Source organism: Populus alba, chromosome 1 (assembly GCF_005239225.2).
Source record: "Populus alba chromosome 1, ASM523922v2, whole genome shotgun sequence".
Classification (NCBI taxonomy): domain Eukaryota; kingdom Viridiplantae; phylum Streptophyta; class Magnoliopsida; order Malpighiales; family Salicaceae; genus Populus; species Populus alba.
In genome coordinates, this window is record NC_133284.1 from 12,546,798 (window position 1) to 12,566,749 (window position 19,952).

Below are 19,952 nucleotides of genomic sequence, written 5' to 3' on the forward strand. Positions count from 1 at the left end.
ATGTTTCATGTATCAGTTTTTAATTTTTCCTTTAATTTTTTTTTTTAACTTGGGTCAAACGTTTAAACAAACTAAAAGCAAAACAAAATTCAAGAAAATTCAAAAACATGGTTAGATCACGGGGCTTAAGAGGTGGTCCTAAGAGATGCATAGTTCAGTTGAGCATGGTTACTATAACTGAGGACAAAAAAAACCAAACATGCACCACTCTCGATAGGCTGTAGCAACTATAGCTGGTTTGGGTTTTGACCAAAACAAGAGTAAACGACTACCATAATTGCATCATATAAAAAGTTTGAGTGGCAGCTAAAAACAAGTCTTGTTATAGCATGAAAACTTCAAGTTATTGAAGGTGAACGAGCGAGAAAAATTAGTAGCAATTGAGCAATTGGTGTAAAAAGAATATGATGGGCCACCAAAAAATTGGGAAAATATACATGTATATCGCCTCAGACGACTAGCTCTTGTGTTTACTAGGAACTGTTATCTGCACACCTGAAATTGAACTTCTGGAACAGCTCGCATTTCAGATGAATTTGGCTTCAAGATATTGTGTGAGATTTGGCTTTGATAGAATGTAAGCACAGCAAAAACTTGTAGCTTAGATTGCATCTCCAGAAAAAGCCATCCATATCATCATGGAGAGAGAAGCTTCTCCTGGCACATACTTGACTAGAAGGACCGCTAGAATTGTGGTCCAGGAGTTGCAGAACTATATAACAAAACTATTGGCCTGCAATTTACAAGTCAAGTTTAGTAAAATATGATATGAGAGTTCTATGAGAGGTTAGCTAGTGATAGTTTACAAGGCAATTAGTTCATTTACTACTAAGCTACAATTTTACATCAAAGAACTGAAAATGAGAACCCATTTTAGGCTTCCAGCTGAGAAAATGTTTGCTATAGGTCATATAAGAACCTCTTGCACGATCAAAATTCAGAATAGCAAGAAGTATGAATTCCAAATAAAACACTGATGAGAGATATACTGTAAACAGATAAATATTGGGATATTGAGAATTCTTGAAAGGATTTATTGCACTGGAGTTTTCTAAGTATCAACATTACAACTCAAGTTCATCAATTGGTTCTTCACGTATTAAAAGCAGATCTCTTTCAACCAAGCAATTAAAATATGTGCAGCGGCATGTGTATTAGCAGTTTGTATGCATCTTCGGATGGATACAATATCTAAGGTAAATCAAAATGTGCCCTAGCAGGTTGTTCACAACTGCTTGAAATGTATGCACTTCCTCTTAAGTCCGTTTTCAGCAACTCTATTAGAATGAGTACAACCAAATACAAGCAGGAAAATAGTTTTCTTTTGCCTGTGAATACCATGGTTTGCATAATTCTACTTACAATAAAGATTCTAATTTCTATACCAGAAAAATCATAGATTGTGAACCTAATTTACTGATAATATAAAGGGATACGCAAATACCTAATCAAGTATAGAAAAGGATGACTAATTCCATGGCTGTGACAAGGAAACAGTTGGAATGGAAGCCCCTAGCCCTTGTTTTCCATGTACAGCAGATTTAAGCACATTGTATTGCTCAGTCACAGACTTATACAGAGCCTCTGTATATACCTCCTTAGCCTGTTACAGCAAAGCCAGCTCATTAGATGCAAAACATTCAGGGGACAATATGCAGGCGCCAACAGTTCCAAGAAACAATTGAGTGTTTATAGAGTTCATACTATCATATCCATGAAACTTTCTTAATATTTATCGTAAGTTTGTCAATAGATAATTACAATTAATCATTTCAGCTAAAAGCAGCAGCTTAATCAGCAAATGCACTACTAATCACTGACGTACACTAAAACAAGCAACTACAGATTAAAACAATTGTCAATGAATTCATGGACAACCAAAATTCATTGTGACAGGAGGGAAACTAAAGAATGCTGATGCATGACCATAGTCATCTGCAGCTCTACAGTCGGTAGAATGCTACAGGCAGACATAGTGTTTCCTCAATTTATTGCTTCCTGGTTGTAGAAGGTGAGCAAAGAATTCTGTGAGAGTGATATTTATGCTACTTTGGAAGAAACATTTTAATTTGTACAAGGCTCAAGGTGCACAGCCAGTGTATCATGTGTAACCAACCTCTTCAGGATTTTCACATGCAGCTGTGACTTCAGAGAAGCTGATTTCTGGTGCAACTGACAATCCAACTCCATGAAATGAAATAACTCTTCTCTCTCCAATTTCCTTTTCCACCTGAAGATTTCCAAAGGAGTTGAGCAAAGAGAAATAATATTCCAAAAAACTACAAATCAAACAAAGGCATACCTGAGGCGGAGGGGGCATGATGTCATGGCATAATAGTGCCAGAGGATAAACATGTCCTGGAGCTCCAGAATGCTCAGCAAGCCTTCTCATGTTGTCTACTGAAGAAGCATCAAAGTGTGCCTGCCAACCTTAAATCAGTATGAATGACTATGAAAGCATCACAAAAATAAATGTAACAACAATTATCATCGTCTTTTTGGCAGGACAAGGAAGATGAAAACATCTTCCCAGTGTCATAATAAGATATCAGTGTTGAAGGAAAGAAAATTGAACTAGTCTTAAGAAATTGCAATCACAAAGGAAACTCATCTAATTTATGCTAGATCAGCTATGGGCCCTATCTAAGAATTTAAGATATAAAAAATGCTTCTGCATTAGTATAAACCATAAAGAGATTCCATACAAGCAAACATTAAATAATTTCAAACAATGAATCAATGTCGAAATCTTTGAGCAAGGATGAACTAATCCAAATTCTATCTAAGATCATGAAAAGGAAATAGCAAAAGTCGAGCTTCTCTGTATTTCTATTTTCTTTCCCCAAAAAACAAAGTCAACAAAAGAAAAACTTACCGGATACCACTCTCCTGACAAGGGATCTGGACGGTCCCTGCCACCACTTGGTGCAATCCAGACTATTTGTGAGCCACCCCTACAGTCAGAAATACTTTCAAAGGTTGCATATATAGAATAACAGCATGTTTATTTAAGCACATAAGAAAACAGAGACTTCCCATTGAAAGAAACTACACATATAATATGCAAAAATCATGCATGTGAGAAGGATCATATTAAACTTTGAGAGTTGCGAGCTGAACCCATATTACATGTTTTTTATACATTCCTGGCAGATTAATGACAAAGCAGGCTCAGGGTACAAGTTAACGCAAATTGATGGCTGGTTGAAGTAAATTTAAAGTGTGTTGGACAAGAATAATCAAACAATAACATAAGGTTCTAGGGTCAAATGGAGAAGTGTAGTCTTAAGGGATGCTTGGCTGGGCACTGATAAGAGGAAAATTCTTGCCTTAACCATCTTACCCATAATTGCCATTGTGGATGCTGGGCGCTGATAAGAGGAAAATTCTTGCCTTGACCCTCTTACCCATAATTGCCAATGTGGATGTTATATGACAGAAATTCAGGGAGATTACAGAATACAAGATGCTATTGCTTACAAATACAAGTAAATTACCAAGAACCAACAATATCAAACACTGGATGATGATCATCAATGATGCTTAAGCCATTTTACAAGATTCCATATATTATCACTGTTTATTAGTCAGTTAAGATGTAGGAATTAACTGCTAGTAGAAATTACAGTTTCAGAGGACGGTAAAATGATTCAACAGGGTATGATGGTCTGATGTTTTGAATGGACCTATTCACAGACACTCATCCACTTGGATATTACCCTCATTCTATCAATCATTCAAACCATCCTCATCGGATCCTATAAAGATTTGTTCATTTTGGCTCCTTTGTCAATAAAATCAGGGTGAAAACAATGCCCCAGATGAATGTGTTAGAATACAAAAGGAACATCTGAGTCAAAACCAAAGAGGGGAGGCTCTTTTCTACTTGAATTATCAACTAGCAGTCTTTTTTACCATTTTGGAATAGGTATTAACAGTATTGGTATTGGTTATAGAACAAATCCATGCACAAGTTATGAGAGATGTATGAAGCAGAAATATACAAACTAGTTGAAACAAAATAAATCCAAACCGGACTATGAAAAAGAGACTGCCAAAGGTTTTGAAACTACATAATAGTACAACCTCTATATCAATACAACTCCACATACCCCCCCCAAAAAAAAAAAAATTCTCTGAATAATTTAATTGGTCACCCTCTTAGTTTGCTTCTATTACAAGAAAAAGGAAACAGAAAGAAATGATGGCAGAAAATATAGCTATAAGCACTATTAATTGACAGTCCAAACAACCTAATTGTAGAGGGAGTAACCACATTATAAATGACAAAAATCAACAATGATAAATAGATCCCGAACCAAGTTTCAAAAATTATTGTCGCACCCAATCTTTTGGTCAGGCAATAAAGAAAAAAGGTAGTTTGGGTACCTTAAAAGCAAAGCCATCTCTTTCAAACTTCGGATATTTGCTTTTCTCTTCTCCTCTGAATGTTCAGGGTCATCATTCATGTGCTTTTTTGAGTATACACATATAAGATTCCTGCAAATGTGCGGAGTTTGAAATGGTGCAACTAATCAGTAAAAAGGCATAATAGAGAAAAAGCATTGTTGTCTAAGTCATAAGTACCTTCCCATGCTGAATGGCTTGCAAAGAGGATCTGTGACAACTCTATCCCCAGCAACATAGATCTGCAATGGAACACGTAGAATTTGGTTATGGAAGCATTTCAAACACACAAAATAACTCTTTCCAGCAGGCTAGGATAGACAGTATCAAGTTCACCAAGTTTTCAGCAATGTGGGGGCTTGATGTTTCAAGCAACAGTGCAATGACAGCTGGATCTGCTTCAGTTTGGTGGTTTGATATCAAGACAATATTGTGACCCTGCCACCGTGAAAAAACATTTTGTAAGCAATCCATGTACTGGTTACTATTTAACCCAGAAAAAAATAAGCAATTTAGATAGTTTTAGGATTTTAAGTTGAATAGATGAATGTTGGTGTAGTGGTAGAGATGTTGGAAGGACAGAAAGGATTACACAGGGAAAAAAGGGAAACCAAATTGCCATTTTTTGTCATGAAATTAGTGCCAGGAGGGGGATTCTACTGCTTTTAATGAGCACAAGCCTTAGATTATTTACTTGCCTTCTCTAATCTCTATCCACGGAATTTATTTTATCTGTTGGAGTTCACAGATGTCTTAAGGCTAAAGCAGACACATAGTTCTATTTTCTCATTACTATCGTATACACATCTTAGTGTAGCAGATTTACCCATGAGCATGTGAAATTACAATGCCTGAAACAACAGAGCAGTTACCCAATGCTTTATGAAACATGCTGCGAAGTATTAAATAATCAGCAGAGAAAGATTGCTTAAAAATGTCTTTAGAAGGAGAAAAGGAAGAGAAAAACCCATCCAAAATTACAGAGTAACGGCAATTGAACAAAATTCACTAAAGTTTATATCTAGCGAATGAATACCACTGTTAAAAAAAAAAAAAAAAAAAGCACCTGCTGAAGCTTCTCTTGAATTTCATTGAAAATGGAAACATTGCCTACATATGAGTTTCTGCAATAAATAAGGTCAAAGGTAAGGTCAGCAGCAGGGTGAAATACACGGCTTAATCTGAGCAAATGAAACTGAAGCAGCATAATTATAATTCACACGTCACCCTCTTGTTACCACTTTGTTTAAGGATATGAGTTGCTCCACTATGTATTTCTTAATAAGAAGAAGAACAGAAATTTGAATCAGTGGAATATCTCAGAAACTGCAATGCCCCAATCATTTCCAACATCACTACAGAAAGGGTAGATATAGAGCTATCGTCGGAGCATCAAATGAAGAAGAGAGGTGTGTAATTGTGTGTGCCTGTCACATCTCAAATTTTCAGGAAGCTTTATGTACACCGAATGAATGTGTGATATTGATACAATGAAAGAGGGAAAATATAGAAGTTGTGTACTCACCTAAAATCAATCAATGGACGGATATACTTTTGACCAAATTCATAGTAGTCATATGGCTTTCTCAAAGCTTTGTGATAAGGTGAGAAGATAAACGGGTCCTGAAAAATTACTGTGCATTTCACATGAGAGGTTCATATAAGCCAACAATTCTGACAAAAAAGCATCTTGATGGTGGGTACATGAGGGCCAAATCACCTCAACATCCAAGAATATAAGATCCAATGCAGCAGCCATATTTTCCAATACAATCTCACGTGCGTTGGGAATTCCACTTTGCAAAACCTGAGAAGCAAAGACATGAAAATAAACTTTCTAGAAGATAGAGGCATTCCCAGAAAACATAAGCATGAACTCGCTGATATTAGAAAGCAAGACAACACCCTAGATGAGCAAAAATAATTTTTCCTCAATCCTCATAAAGGACATTAGCGAAAGAATCCTGAATTAACTTTAGGGACCTGGTAAACTCTAATCACACAGCATAAATTTTTCCTTCGAATTTGGAGAGACGGAGACAAAGACAACGGATGGGATTCATGAAAGATAGTTGAAATACAGATACATATGGAATGTCATGCCCTAGAATAAAAATCAATTGAAAGAGACATGGAAATTGAATGAATAGAGCATGAATATGCGCACTGAAGCATGATTGAGTTTATATGTTTACTGCGGTTTTGTAGTTCTGATACAGTTCTTTCATTCCTGCAGCAACATTTGAAGGAAGTTTTCCTGCTTCTGATTCCTTCCTGATTCCCGACAGTAACTCTGCAGAGCACATTCATTGTAAGACAAGAAAACCAATCCTCCGCCCAGCCCAACTAAAAGTGAACCACATGTGAAGTTTCAAAAGAAATCCTTTCAACTAAAACTAATTCTCCAACCTGTTTAAATTTCAAGACACGCTAAATCATGCATTACATAAAAAATGGCAGATAGAATAACCTCAACCTCTTCTGCCAAAGAAATCAAAGCGCTATTCAAGTCAACAGCCATTTGTTTTTCTTTTTCATGAGATAATTTATTATATTGCCTTCACTCAACCTTGGAGCAGAAAATATACAAGCTTAGTAGGTTAGAGAATTAAATAATAAAAAGTTATTTTACGAGTAAGTAGAAATATACATATGAATATATTAAGTGCTATTCAACCACACATATTAGAGGAGAAACTAAACAAGCCTTGTATACTGTGGAGTAAAATATGCAGGGTGTATTTGCTTCCCTTTCTTTTTTTTTTTTTTATTGAAATTGAATTTCTTAAACGGACTTTAAACAATTATATGCTGCCAAATAATTCCTATCATCAAAAGATTTTTTTTAATCATATCATTAAAGAAAACGAAAAAAAAAAAGGAACAAATTGAGAAAAATAGGGGGAAAAAAGGACTGAAATTAAGAAAATAAAGAAAGAAACAAGCATAGGAGGAACTGCTAAACAGAGGTTAATATTCCTTTTCCTTGCATTTTCTCAGCAGCCACACAAACAAAGAAAACTCCAAGAAATCGCAAGTAATGCAATAATATTAAAACAGAACAAGTAGAAGAAGCAAGCCTTAACACGTCTCTGCTAAAATCATACCTATCTAAACGAATGTAAAGATTAATTTTCTTCCATTTTCTCAGCAACCAAACAAACAATAGGAAAAGAAAAGTATGAGATACCTTGTTCAGTTGTTGCGTCAAGAAACGAGCGAGAACGAGTCCTGTTTTTCTTCTTGCTGTAATCAACTTCAGCAGAAGCGACGACTTCTTTATCCTGAACGAGTTCAGCCATTGCGTGAAGGTTGAGAGCAGAGAGGACACAAGGAAAAGAAGTGGAGCGTCGAGCAGTGGATCTAAAACGAAGGGAAAGAGAATAATAGGGGGTTAAGAAGCAGAGTTTAGAAACCCTAGGAAAAGGTGGAGATGGTTTAGTAGTAGTGAGGAATGGAGCAGGAGTGGAAAGGATCATGTCTTGACTTAGAATAGAAGAGTTGAGCTTTATTATTATTATTATTAAGATAGGAATGGAGTGAAGGAGGAGGAGTGTACTTTTTTTATGTGGTGGAAATCAAAAGAACGGGGATTTTTGGTGTTGATGGGTGGCTGATTGATGATTGGCGGTGACTGAGTCCAGCGCGGGTTTTGGAGGATATGGCCGGATTCCTATTCTCTGCAGACTGCCACTCTCTCAAAACCTCTAAAATCAGCGTCTTCACTCCTCGCCCAATCACCCGCACTCTCTCCTGGTTCCTATAGTTAACGCTAATATGATTAGGCCTCTACTGTCATTGTCATTTCAATTCAACTGTGTTTTTATTTTTATTTTTTCTTAAATTAATTTTTTTTTTATATTTTTTTAATATACTAATAATAATAAAAATATTATTTTAATATATTTTTAAATAAAAAATACTTGAAAAATAATTTTTATTATACTTTTAAGCATGCCCTTAATCTTCTTTTATATATTATATTATTAATCTTTAACTTATATTTTTTAATTAAATATGTTCCTCAGTTAAAATAGAAAATAATAATTAATTAAAATATGTGACATACTTATAAACTAACACCTATTCAAAATATGTTTTTTTAGTTAAAGAACATATTACAAATAAAAAAATTAAAATTAAAAATAATTTTTCAGTAAACAAAATATATTTTTTAAGATTATTTATTTATGATTTTTTTTCAATAAAATTAATAGGTTTTGCTTTAAATTTATTCTGATTTTTTTTTTTAATTTACGATTTTTCTTAAAGTTTAAAAGGAATTTTTTATATTTTTCAGTATTTGTAGTTTGAAAGAAAATTTTTATATTTATAATTTTCGTAAAAAAAAACTTAAAATAAATTGTCCTGCAATGTAATGTTTTTATAGAATTTTTTTAAAACTCATTCTTTTTCATTTTTATTTTAAAAATTTTATTTATTTATAATTTGTTCTTTTATTGAAACAATTCTACTTCTAAATTAAATTTTGGATACGTGTTAGCTTATAAAAATATGTCACGTGTCCTCAACTAATCTTCGTCTATTGTTTACTCAGTCGATGGACATATGGAGCCAAAAAGATATAGATAAGGGACATATTGAGCCAATTTAAGTACTTTGACTCTTTAATATTAATACCCTTCCTGTTATTTTAACTTCAGAAAACAAAACAGTGGAAGTTATTACACTATAAGCAAAGATAAAAGTCATAAAATTATGTATCATATAATGATTGGAGACTTAAAATCCATGACATCGCCAAATATATAAAAATTAATTCATTTTTTAAGAAATTACTTTTCATACAAAAAGCTATTTCTCGATAAATAAATTAGGCCTAACAAATATGGATTAATATTTTTTTGAAAGTAGAGCTTATATGTAAGATTTTTTAAATTTAAAAATCCAATGATTGAAGTAGCGATTTTATGCTAAAAATGGTATTTAGAAACTCTTATAAAAATTTAAGTGCAATACAATAATCAAATTAAAAGTTATAATTTTTTTTATCTATTATTTTTGTCAGGCACAACCAGATCTCATTGAGTTAAAACATGTCTTATTGATCCAAAAATGAATTTGCTAGACCATTTACGTAATCTATCTAAGACAAATACTTATCTAATTATTACAAATTTATACTTGATTGTTCAGAATCATCCGTGAGAACTACTGTATGAATAATAACTTTTTAATATTTTAAATGTTTAAAAGTATTTAAAAGTACGATAACTATCATGTTGCGCTCAGAAATAATGATATTTAGTTAATATTGTATTTTAGAAGTGCTACAAGATATAAATATATTATTTCATCATCCTTTTCAAAAATATTATTTTGTTAAAATTTTTAATTTAATATGCTAATTGAACAAAAAAAACATGTGGGTTTTGACTTTTGAGGTGGATGTAAATCCAGCGACAGCAACAATGGATAGGCACGCCGAGTTTTGAGGTTAAGTTATATGTATGGGGTCCACTAGAAAAAAGCTAAAAAAAGCAAGAAATTTAGTTTTTATAGTTGAGTTTTACGCATAACTGAATTATACACAACCTCAATTTCAACTTTAGTCATAAAAATAAATGTTAATTTTTTTTTAATTATCTTGATAATAACTAAAAAATCAAAATGAAAATATGAAAAAGCTCATAAATGCTAGTTAAACAAAAACATGCTTTTAAAGATAATTTAATAATTTCATTGCATTTTTAAAATGTAAAAAACCGTGTATGTCCTTAATTAATTGGATATTAACTAATGAAACTTGTAGAAAAACTATATTATCTCCTATAGTTATATATATATATATATATATATAAAAAAAATGGAAGAGTAGAATGATAATTATAATATTTCAATAAACAATGAATCATCTTGTAATAAACAATGATTTTCCTTCTACAATTAACTTTTGTTAATACCGTGTAGTTTTAACAAAGTAAACTCTAATTAAAAAAGCAGTGGCCAAGTAAATTTTAATTAAAAAAGGAAGCAATTAAAAGGTATAGGGTAACAAGCCAACCCATCTGAATTACACACATTAGGTGTTATTTTGGAAACAATATATTGACATGTTGAACAAATATAGTACGCATTCATTTCCCAAACATAACAAATGGTGTCAAAATAATTTTTTTATTTTTGATTAATGTTAGTGTCTGGGTTAACTTACACGTACCTTGATGGACCCTGAAATTAATAACTATATAAGCTTCTAGTGGTCTTGAGATTTATAGGACTCGAACCAATAATCTTTAGAAAGCAAATTTAGAACCTGATCTCTAATGATAACATAATTTTATTGAGAATGGTGGCTGTAAAATGATTATTCAAGAAAGAGTTATGTTAAAAATAAAATATTGGTATATTTGATGATAAGTCGTTAAGAGTTTGTGATTTTTTTTTTCAATTAAGTATTAATTATAAAATTTATAACTTCAAAACATTATTGGAAAAAAATTAAAAAATTGATTTAGATTATAATTATATGGAAATAATATATAGCAACAACTATCAAATAACTAGAAGAAAAATTTACAATATTAGCACTGAAACATGTGAAATGAAAAAATATAATGTTGAAAAAAAAAAACATACAAGATAACCGTGGGCTAAAATGATCAAATGGAAGGGAAAAGGGACAATATCTCTACATTAAAATTACTTGGATAATATCAAAATCAAGTTAGTTTCCCATCTAATTATGACTAAAAATTATGATTTTTTTTTAATTATTATTTTGATCCAGTGCTATTAAATCTTTTTTAAGGCCTATACAAGTTTTATTGGTTCATAAATATATTTGTTAAGCTATTTAAGTAATTTATTTGAAACAAATCTTTATCTAATTATGATAAATTTATATATGATTATTCAAAATCATCTATAAAAATTACCGTGTGAATAATAATTTTTTAAAATTTTAAATATTTAAATATCGTTATTTAAAATTGTAACAATTTAAAAATAATGATATTAAGTGAATATAATGTTTTAGGAGCGCTACTATATGTAAGTGTATTATTTCATTTTTTTTTTAATATTATTCTATTAAATTTTTTTAAAAAAAAATCCACGGGTTTTGAGGTGGATGGAAATTCAACGACAGTGGATAGGAACGCCGTGGGTGCCGTACGTGATTTACATCGCCAGGAGCTGCCGAAAAGAAACGATGCCGATGACAACGACGTTGAGGGATTTGGACAGGCGAGGCACGCCTGGGGGTTATCTGGACACGTGGGGAGGGGACCTCATTGTTATTTTATCCGCTACAAAAAAGAATCATTAAGATAATTTGTCTGACGAAGCATGTGTGGATGGCATCGAATTTTAATTAACTTATGGTTAAGGACAAATCAAACAAAGCGAATTAGAAATTTGTTCGTTATAATTTGCAAAATTTACGCGCTTACAGCTTAATCAACACACTGTTACAGCTTTAATAAAACAACCTAGCTGGCTCATTACAAACAGTGTCAGTTCAGTTCGTTAGCCAGATGCCATTGTTAACTAACTATGTCTCAGGCTAAGCCTATGTCCTTCCCGAACAGTTCCGGGAAGAGCAACTTCCCTAGAGCCCTTCCATTTTCCACACTTCTATAAATAATGGCGATGGACATGGTAAAAAGCCAACTCCCTAGCATGATAGAACAACTTCCATCTTCCTCTCTCAATGGCTTCCATTCCTGATTTCTTCTCCGACTATCAATTTTCTCCAGATGATTTTTCAGAGATTACATCAATAATGGCTAAAGAAGATCAAAGTTATGTTAGAACTGATTCATTTTCTAGCACATATATGTCAAACTGTGCAATTTCTAATTTTAGTTGGGCAGTGTTAGGTGATCATCAAGATCATGTTAACTTTCCAGTGTTGTATGATCATAGAAATGATGATGCACTTGATATTTTTCTTGGGGAATCTGAGATTATGTCCCCGATTCCAGTAACCAATTCATTGCCTCAACTATCTGGGATTTTGGATATGGATGTACTACCCAAATTAATGGATTATAAAATGGGAGGGCACAGGGCCGACATTGCTAAAATTCAGGATTTCGATGCCGGGTTCCGATTGCCGGACGCCTGTGGGTATAGGGAGTATTTTGGTGAGGTCATACCAAATTTTACGCCCGTCTGCCCTCTTTCTGGAGAAAAATGGGTATGCAAGTACATAGGATTTTGATAGAAGATGTTTTTTGTGCTCAATTTCTTTGCATATATATTTTCTTTTTGGTGCTCATGGTTTATAAATTGTTATTTAGGAAGTTGAATACGATCAAACGGCGTCAACTAAAAGCTCCGAGACAAAAAGTGTTGTCCGGTATACAGCAGAAGAGAGGAAAGAGAGAATTCTCAGGTATCTGAAGAAGAAAAACCTAAGGACGTATAACAACAACGTTAAGGTTAGTGTATATTCCGTACTATCTATGCATGTGTTTAGCCCTATATTCAGAAACTGTGCATTTATTAACCGCCACTGCAGTATGCTTGCAGAAAAACCATAGCTGAGGGGAGACCTCGTGTTCGCGGGAGATTTGCAAAGGCCGGCAAAGTTAACACGAATGATATTATTATACTTCATAAGCACCAAGAAAAAGGAACACATTGTGATGGTGATGCCATGCGGGCACTTCTAGCCACAATATTCGAAGAAGAATGATAGAATTCAAGCTCCTTAACACTGGAATGTTCATCTATAGTATTCTATCTGACTAAAGTTGCTAGATGAAACCAATATAATGAATTTATACTATATAACATTTGCTAACATTGAAAATTTTAACATCGTTAAAGAGTTACTTATGCCACTTAAAAGTTCAGTTTTTTTCATTTTTTTCCCTGGGTTCATCTCGACAACTAGACCGCATGGCGTGATAGGGCTCCGGTTTAACCATCTCCTCTATACACATGTAAGCAATCAATGAATTCAAGATAAGTTCTGAAATGCCACTGCAAGTTTCAAAATAACAACTATTGACTTCTTCCCTTGAACACTGAGTCAAGCCAGACTATATGGCCTTTTAGCCAAAAACACACAAATTTTCTGTTTTAATCCACGCGAACATCTAACCATGCCTCACAATCATAACATTTATTCAAAGGGAGATGGGGCAGTTTTAAGGCCAAACTTTCCTAGCTAAGGATCTATTACAAAGGTTTGATCACTGCAATTTTTCATTATGCAATTGCATTTTCTTACTAGCAATGCAAACTTCTCATCATTGCAAACAAATAAATAACAAAAATATCAATTGCAAGTCAGCAATCAAGAATAAGCCGTGTCCTAAGAAAAAATTGCTGAATAGATGAAATTACTCTGTAAACATGTTTCACAGTAACAGCCCAACGAAACAAGGATCCTGCAGACCAGAAGGGCTCGATCTTAACCTAGGAAATTCATAATCACCAAATGGAGCACCAAATTGCACAAAACAAAATCAGCAAAGGCACGCTCCGGTGCTAAATCCTGTAAATGGTTGAAAGAAACATCAACTATCTGTTTGTAATACAAAAATGAGGAATGCCATCAACTCAGTTCATTACTTCCTTTTAAACACTCACTCATTTAAACTATCTGCATAATGACTCCTTGTTATACTCAACTCAAACTGGTATAGAAAATAGAAAGTTGAGGCCAAATGCCAAATTAACTTTTTTCAGTTTGTTGTATCTTTTCCAAATCAATGACTAGTTATCAGTTGGAGTAAGACAAATGGTGGTGAAGTGGACACCTTAAGTGAGCAAGTGTTTAAAAGCATGAACCAAAGAGAGTAGCACAGCTCTACAAAACTCTAAGAAAAGGATTAAAACCATGAGATGAAAAATGAACAGAAAAGTTACCTTGAATTCCTTGTTTTCCTTGTTCACTTGGATACGGAGACAAACTGTGACAAGTGAAACAAATTAATCTCTCTATTGTGAACTGTGACAACGATTCCCTCCCTACTATGCAATAATTACTTACCAGCAAGGACTGCAGTCCCAACACAAGAAAGTACTCCAGAGAGAAAAGAGTTGAACGGAAATGACCCAACAATGGCCATGTAAACTACCTGTTGATCACCAAAAACAAGTTTAAAATGCTTCCAAGCTGGACAACATACTAACCAAACTTTACATTGAACAAATCAAAAGGTGGATTATAATCATAACATAGCCAGACATAGAGAGGGGAAGGGGGGTATATTTGTGATGGCTCAAAGTATGTGCTAGCAGCACAATAGATAAATTCTATATAAAATCACCATAAATCAGTCATTGGGAGTCTCATTGAATTCAAACAAGCAGTTCATTTTTTATGCCAAAAAACACATGTAATTCTAGGAAGAGTAACCGGATTAGATTACTTACGCTCTTCCAACTCAACATGAGAAAAAATCATTCACAAAGGGGCTCAGAGAAGTTGAAAATGTTGAACCAGCAAGTTCGGAAATTGCTAAAAATAATTAAAGGAATGACAGTGATCTGAAAGAATTTTTTTCTCCTTTTTATTCCCTTCTGTCCACTCTAAGACTTCTTTATACATCATTCGTTGAGTTCTTCAGTCTTAAAAAAAAAATCTAATACCAAAGGGCATGCTGCTAAATTCCAGTTAAATTTAAATCTAGCAAAAATGAGCTCTTTGAAGGGGAAAAATGACTGTTGCATTTGGGAGTCATCAAGCATGTTGCAGTGCTCATTGGTTATTCTTGTTTAAGACTTTCTTCCTCCCTCTTACCCATGACACATCCAATTTATTGGCTCTAACTATCCAATGCTAAACTGGAACACAAGGAAGTGTGAACCAAATGAAAACAAAGTGATGCAACGTGTAGCAGAAACACATACGAGCAAACAAAAGACAGCTCCATTGACCAATAGGATAAAAATAATTGAGAGGACATTATCAACATGAATATAACCAATAGTTGCGTGTATCACGACCTAAATCATCAACTTTTTGGCTCTCCAAGCCCTTCTCCCTCGTTTTTCCACAATTCAACCCTAAACTTTATAAAAACACAAAAAAACACTCAGGTATTCACACAATTAGGTAAAATAACCAACGCTACTAGGTTCTGTTCAACAGTTGGGAAACAGAAAAAAAAGTCAACATTACACCTTGTTAGAAACATAAAAAAGAAACTCACTTGACTGATGGACTCACACCATCAGTTAACAAAACATTTCATACAAGGACATTTTACTGCACATACTAGTTTATTCTATTCTTTCTAATAAACCCTAAAGTTTCCGAATGAATCCCATATTATTATTCTGTATCAATTTCATCATCCACTGATCCAATCGAACTGTCAAAGATCAAAATCCTAACATTGCCATGGCATCAAACAATAAACAAATACTACAACTCAAAATCACCGCATCAGAACGAGTTGTACCTGAATTATAGCAGCGAAAACTGCAAAACCCACATACAGATCGACGATCTGGACACCAAAAAAGAAGTCAATTTTAGAACTTCATGGTAAAAGAAAAAAGGGATAAAAAGAGAGCGAGAGAGAAAGAAAGAAACCTTAAGGCTAGTAGGAGTGGCAGAATAAGCAGAACGAAGGGAATGGATGAGTGCTTGTGCGTCTTTGCTGGTAGTTCTCCCCATTTTCAATCTCACACAGTCCACACACACAGACTATAACTGCCGCGAAAAAAGCTTCCAACTTTTTCTTTGTTTTATTATGGGAGTCTGTCTACGCAAATGCAGGGAATTGTAAAATTCGTAGTACCAGTGGAACAAAAAACCGACGCCGTTTGTGAGTCGAAAGAAAGAGGCCAAGCAGGGATTGCCTCATAAGGGCAGTTATGTTATTTTCTCAACTCCTAAGCGTGTGTGTCCATCAGGTCACTTGTGTGTGTGGTCACTCTAGTAAACTGTACACGTGGTCTTTTTTTAACGTATGATGTATTTCCTTGATTTAGGTCTATTCGGAAGGACGGCAAGGTTTTTCTAAAAATATTTTTTTACTAAACATTTATTAAAATAATAAAAAATTTATTTTTAATTAAAATAATAAAAAAGGCACAAAAAAATCTTTTTTTAAAAAAATTAAATTATTAAAAAACACGTTGAACCAAGTTCCAAGACAAACCAAACAATCTCCTAGCCTCATTTTAGATTTTGTACTCCTTTCTGTGTGTTGTTGTTCAACTGAACTGCCCGACTTTAGAAAACTCCTCCAGGTTCCAAGAACTAAATATAAAAAATGGCGTCCATGTTATCCTTCTCTACCATTCCCACCCTTGGCTCCTCCTCCTCCTCCTCTCGAGCTTCTTTTCCTTCTCGGCTAAGTTCGCTTTCTCTTAGCCACCGGTAATCTCTCTCTTGTATTTTATTTTATATTTTTCATGAAGGTTAAATTTTGAAATGAAATTTATTGTCTATGCTGTGAATTTTATTTGCTTTTTCCCCCCCATTAATTCGGTTGTGTAAGTGAGAGCGTATTATTAAATTCTAAGTCGAATTAGTGGACAGATTAGCATAACAATTAGCTTGCATTTTAGTGAAATTGAAGCCTAAATATCGTTGCATATATATATATATTAATTATTTTTTGGTGTGGATTTCTTATGATTTTAAGACTGAAAATAACTAAGCAGCGTGACTCTCTAGTTCCAGTTTGTGCAAGTCTGTTGTAAAGTGCAGCTATGCAGAAGCTGGCGTAAAAGATGACTTCAGATCCGCAACAATTGATGTTGTGGCTGATGTAAAGACGGAAAGGGTAAAATTTGGCACCACTGGATCGGTGTTTTCTTCTATTTGCTTGTATTATTTTCTTTTTAGCTCACATTTGGTCTCTTTTACTTACCCACTGCTGTGCTTTTCCTAGTAGGTTGTAGTACTAGGAGGTAGTGGTTTTGTGGGTTCTGCCATATGCAAGGCTGCTGTGTCCAAGGGCATAGAAGTTATAAGCTTAAGCAGGTAAGGGATCTTCTCCTCATAACTGATGCGTACATGTTTCTTTTGGGGTTATGTGGATTTCCTTGTTATGTAACTGCTACCCATGTCAAAGCATTGGCTACCTGTAAACAAACTTGTTTACAATTTTGTTGTTTTCTTTATCATGTTTAGTTTTTTCATGTCTGAAACTCTGATTCATTCTACAGGTCAGGGCGCCCTACTTACCCTGGTTCATGGATAGATCAGGTTACTTGGATACCAGGCATGTTCTATAATTTACCCAGTCTATAATGGGTTGATGTGTCATGAATCAGCTTTTAGGATCATAATCAACGAGCTCTTTGTTCCTTAAGCAGATTTTTAGATCAGTTCTGGAATTTTTTTTAAGATTTCAGCATAATTCTGAAGTGGTTGTATGCTCTTACTATCTTAAATTTGTTCTGATTAGGAGTCTACACTTTGCTTAGTTTTATCTCATGCATTTGTTTTCATATCATGCAGGAGATGTTTTCTATACAAACTGGGATGAGATACTATTTGGGGCCACTGCAGTTGTTTCAACAATTGGAGGTTTTGGTAGCGAGGAGCAGATGCAAAGAATTAATGGCGAGGCTAACATTGTTTCTGTCAATGCTGCCAAAGAATTTGGTAAGAATTGTCAGTTCTGGTGAACTCAAATCTTTGTCTTAATTTGCACAACAATCAGTTCTTCCCAGTTAATGACTTGCCTGTTGACTTTGTGACCAACCCCTTAAGAAGGGCCAGGAGGGGAGTTGCTCAAAATCCGTGCTGGTTGCAAGAAAACATTAGGTTCAAGTATATGTACGGATAGATTTTGACTTAACAGAAAAGGAGATGGAGAAAAAAGGCAGTGGAAGTTTTAAAGAAAGACACAACTCTGTATTTATATCTTAGAGAAAAGAGAAGAAATGATAGAAGAGAAGTTGATAGCAGCATTGAGATTGAAATGGTGGCTGTGTTTTCATGGATTTTTCTATTTCAATTATGGCCTCCAGGGCACAAATCTGAGAGCAAGAATAGCAATTCTTACTTAACATGGACTGGCTTCTTAAGTTTCAATGTTTTAGACCCTGTAATGAACATTACAGAAATGAAATGTGCTAGAAAGAAACTAAAGCAGGCATTTATATTCCTTTCCCGAGGACTACAAGTAACAAAATTATTGTGGACTGAGAACATTCTACCAATCAGGATTAATTTATTTTAATAATGGCTCCAATAAAAAATGCCAGCATTTGATTAAAACATAGTTGTCTGTTAAGATTTCTTGGTTAGATGCCATAAACCTCTGTTAATCTAGAATTTTATTCCTGCAGATTACTTACAACCTTAATTCTCTCTCTTTGCAGGAATTCCCAAGTTTATCTTCATCTCAGTGCATGATTACAATCTACCATCATTTGTACTGTCAACTGGATACTTCACAGGAAAGAGGAAGGCAGAGGCAGAGGTTCTCTCCAAATATCCCAATTCAGGTAAGTTCATAATGGGTGTGTTTCCAAAAATTTTATAATGCTGTAATGTGTACATTGTAGTATTAGGTTTCTGGTTTTGTGTGAAAAGCAAGTGAGAAAGTAGAAATTTGTTTGGAAAGCATTTTGTCTAAGCTAGTCATATGCATCTTAAGATCAACTAACTATGAGATCAATGAGCACAAAGAAATCATTAAGCGAATGATTAATGAACATTGAGCATGCTCGTGTTTGCTGCATGCTGATCAATAGAATGTTTTTAATGCACTTGCTACTGCACTTAATGGGAGAATGATCAATGCTATCATCATACTGACTTCTTCTTCTTCTTCTTCTTTTGACTTAGAGGGATGGTATTAAAATCCATCCCCTCCTTATTGAAGGGGTTGCCTTCTAGCTAATCCATTCTTTCCACTCATGGTTCCAAGTAATTCTTTTGACCTCTGTATTGCTTCTCATTTATCTTGAATTTGAATTTCCTCAGGTGTAGTGTTAAGACCTGGTTTCATCTATGGAAAAAGGAGGGTTGATGGTTTTGAGATTCCTCTGGATTTGATTGGGCAACCGGCAGAGAGAATTCTCAGTGCTATCGAGAACTTCACCAAACCCTTAAGTTCCCTTCCAGCATCGGATCTCCTGTTGGCACCACCTGTTAATGTTGATGATCTTGCGCTTGCGGTAGTAAATGCAGTGACAGATGATGACTTCTTCGGTGTATTCACAATTGAACAAATCAAGGAAGCTGCAGCAAAGGTGAAAGTGTGAATTGATTTCCAGAGCAAGAAAGAGAAGATCATTGAAAACCAACACATCTACTAACAAATGCCTTTTGCCTCAACTTTGCCTGGATTAAATATATACAAAACCAAGTGTAATCCACAATTGTGATATTTTCCATGGATGGATTAGCTGTAATGATATGCTCAAATTTCCTCCACAAGCACAAGTGAATACACAAACACTTCTGAATTCAACAGATTTCCAATAGCGTAGGGCATTTTTTATCTGCATCTCGTGTTTTCAATAATTCGTCAAAATGGAATGTGTTTTTTCAATTTATTATATGATTCATTATTATCAACTTTCCTTTTAATTTTATTCACACCGTTTAATTTAGATAAATTATACTCCATTGATTGAAATCGAAAATA

The 19,952-nt window shown here is 34.1% G+C and overlaps 4 protein-coding genes across 5 annotated transcripts; 2 read left to right on the plus strand and 2 right to left on the minus strand.

Annotated features, from left to right (window-relative positions):
- Nucleotides 1-300: 300 nt before the first annotated feature.
- Nucleotides 301-8,171, minus strand: LOC118039212 (glycerol-3-phosphate acyltransferase ATS12, chloroplastic). The gene is made up of 13 exons (XM_035045840.2): nucleotides 7,598-8,171; nucleotides 6,603-6,700; nucleotides 6,128-6,214; nucleotides 5,933-6,030; nucleotides 5,474-5,531; nucleotides 4,744-4,845; nucleotides 4,588-4,649; nucleotides 4,390-4,500; nucleotides 2,876-2,954; nucleotides 2,303-2,422; nucleotides 2,117-2,230; nucleotides 1,445-1,603; nucleotides 301-733 (listed from the first exon to the last, which is right to left on the minus strand). The coding sequence occupies exons 1-12, from the start codon at nucleotides 7,884-7,886 to the stop codon at nucleotides 1,469-1,471; spliced, it is 1,353 nt and encodes a 450-aa protein (XP_034901731.1). The 5' UTR covers nucleotides 7,887-8,171; the 3' UTR covers nucleotides 301-733; nucleotides 1,445-1,468.
- Nucleotides 8,172-11,842: 3,671 nt separating this feature from the next.
- Nucleotides 11,843-13,360, plus strand: LOC140955801 (uncharacterized). The gene is made up of 3 exons (XM_073410502.1): nucleotides 11,843-12,571; nucleotides 12,675-12,815; nucleotides 12,896-13,360. The coding sequence occupies exons 1-3, from the start codon at nucleotides 12,083-12,085 to the stop codon at nucleotides 13,070-13,072; spliced, it is 807 nt and encodes a 268-aa protein (XP_073266603.1). The 5' UTR covers nucleotides 11,843-12,082; the 3' UTR covers nucleotides 13,073-13,360.
- A 125-nt stretch (nucleotides 13,361-13,485) lies between these two features.
- LOC118039213 (dolichyl-diphosphooligosaccharide--protein glycosyltransferase subunit DAD1) lies at nucleotides 13,486-16,166 on the minus strand. Its single transcript, XM_035045842.2, has 5 exons — nucleotides 15,929-16,166; nucleotides 15,795-15,842; nucleotides 14,378-14,465; nucleotides 14,254-14,297; nucleotides 13,486-13,879 (listed from the first exon to the last, which is right to left on the minus strand). The coding sequence occupies exons 1-5, from the start codon at nucleotides 16,010-16,012 to the stop codon at nucleotides 13,796-13,798; spliced, it is 348 nt and encodes a 115-aa protein (XP_034901733.1). The 5' UTR covers nucleotides 16,013-16,166; the 3' UTR covers nucleotides 13,486-13,795.
- Nucleotides 16,167-16,486: 320 nt separating this feature from the next.
- Nucleotides 16,487-19,811, plus strand: LOC118039215 (uncharacterized protein At1g32220, chloroplastic). 2 transcript variants are annotated; one of them, XM_035045844.2, is made up of 7 exons: nucleotides 16,487-16,720; nucleotides 17,021-17,129; nucleotides 17,241-17,329; nucleotides 17,515-17,570; nucleotides 17,810-17,956; nucleotides 18,679-18,804; nucleotides 19,286-19,811. In XM_035045844.2, the coding sequence occupies exons 1-7, from the start codon at nucleotides 16,614-16,616 to the stop codon at nucleotides 19,564-19,566; spliced, it is 915 nt and encodes a 304-aa protein (XP_034901735.1). In that variant the 5' UTR covers nucleotides 16,487-16,613; the 3' UTR covers nucleotides 19,567-19,811. The 2 variants fall into 2 exon arrangements, with proteins under 2 accessions (XP_034901735.1, XP_034901737.1); XM_035045846.2 differs by having other exon boundaries at nucleotides 17,027-17,129.
- Nucleotides 19,812-19,952: the final 141 nt, after the last annotated feature.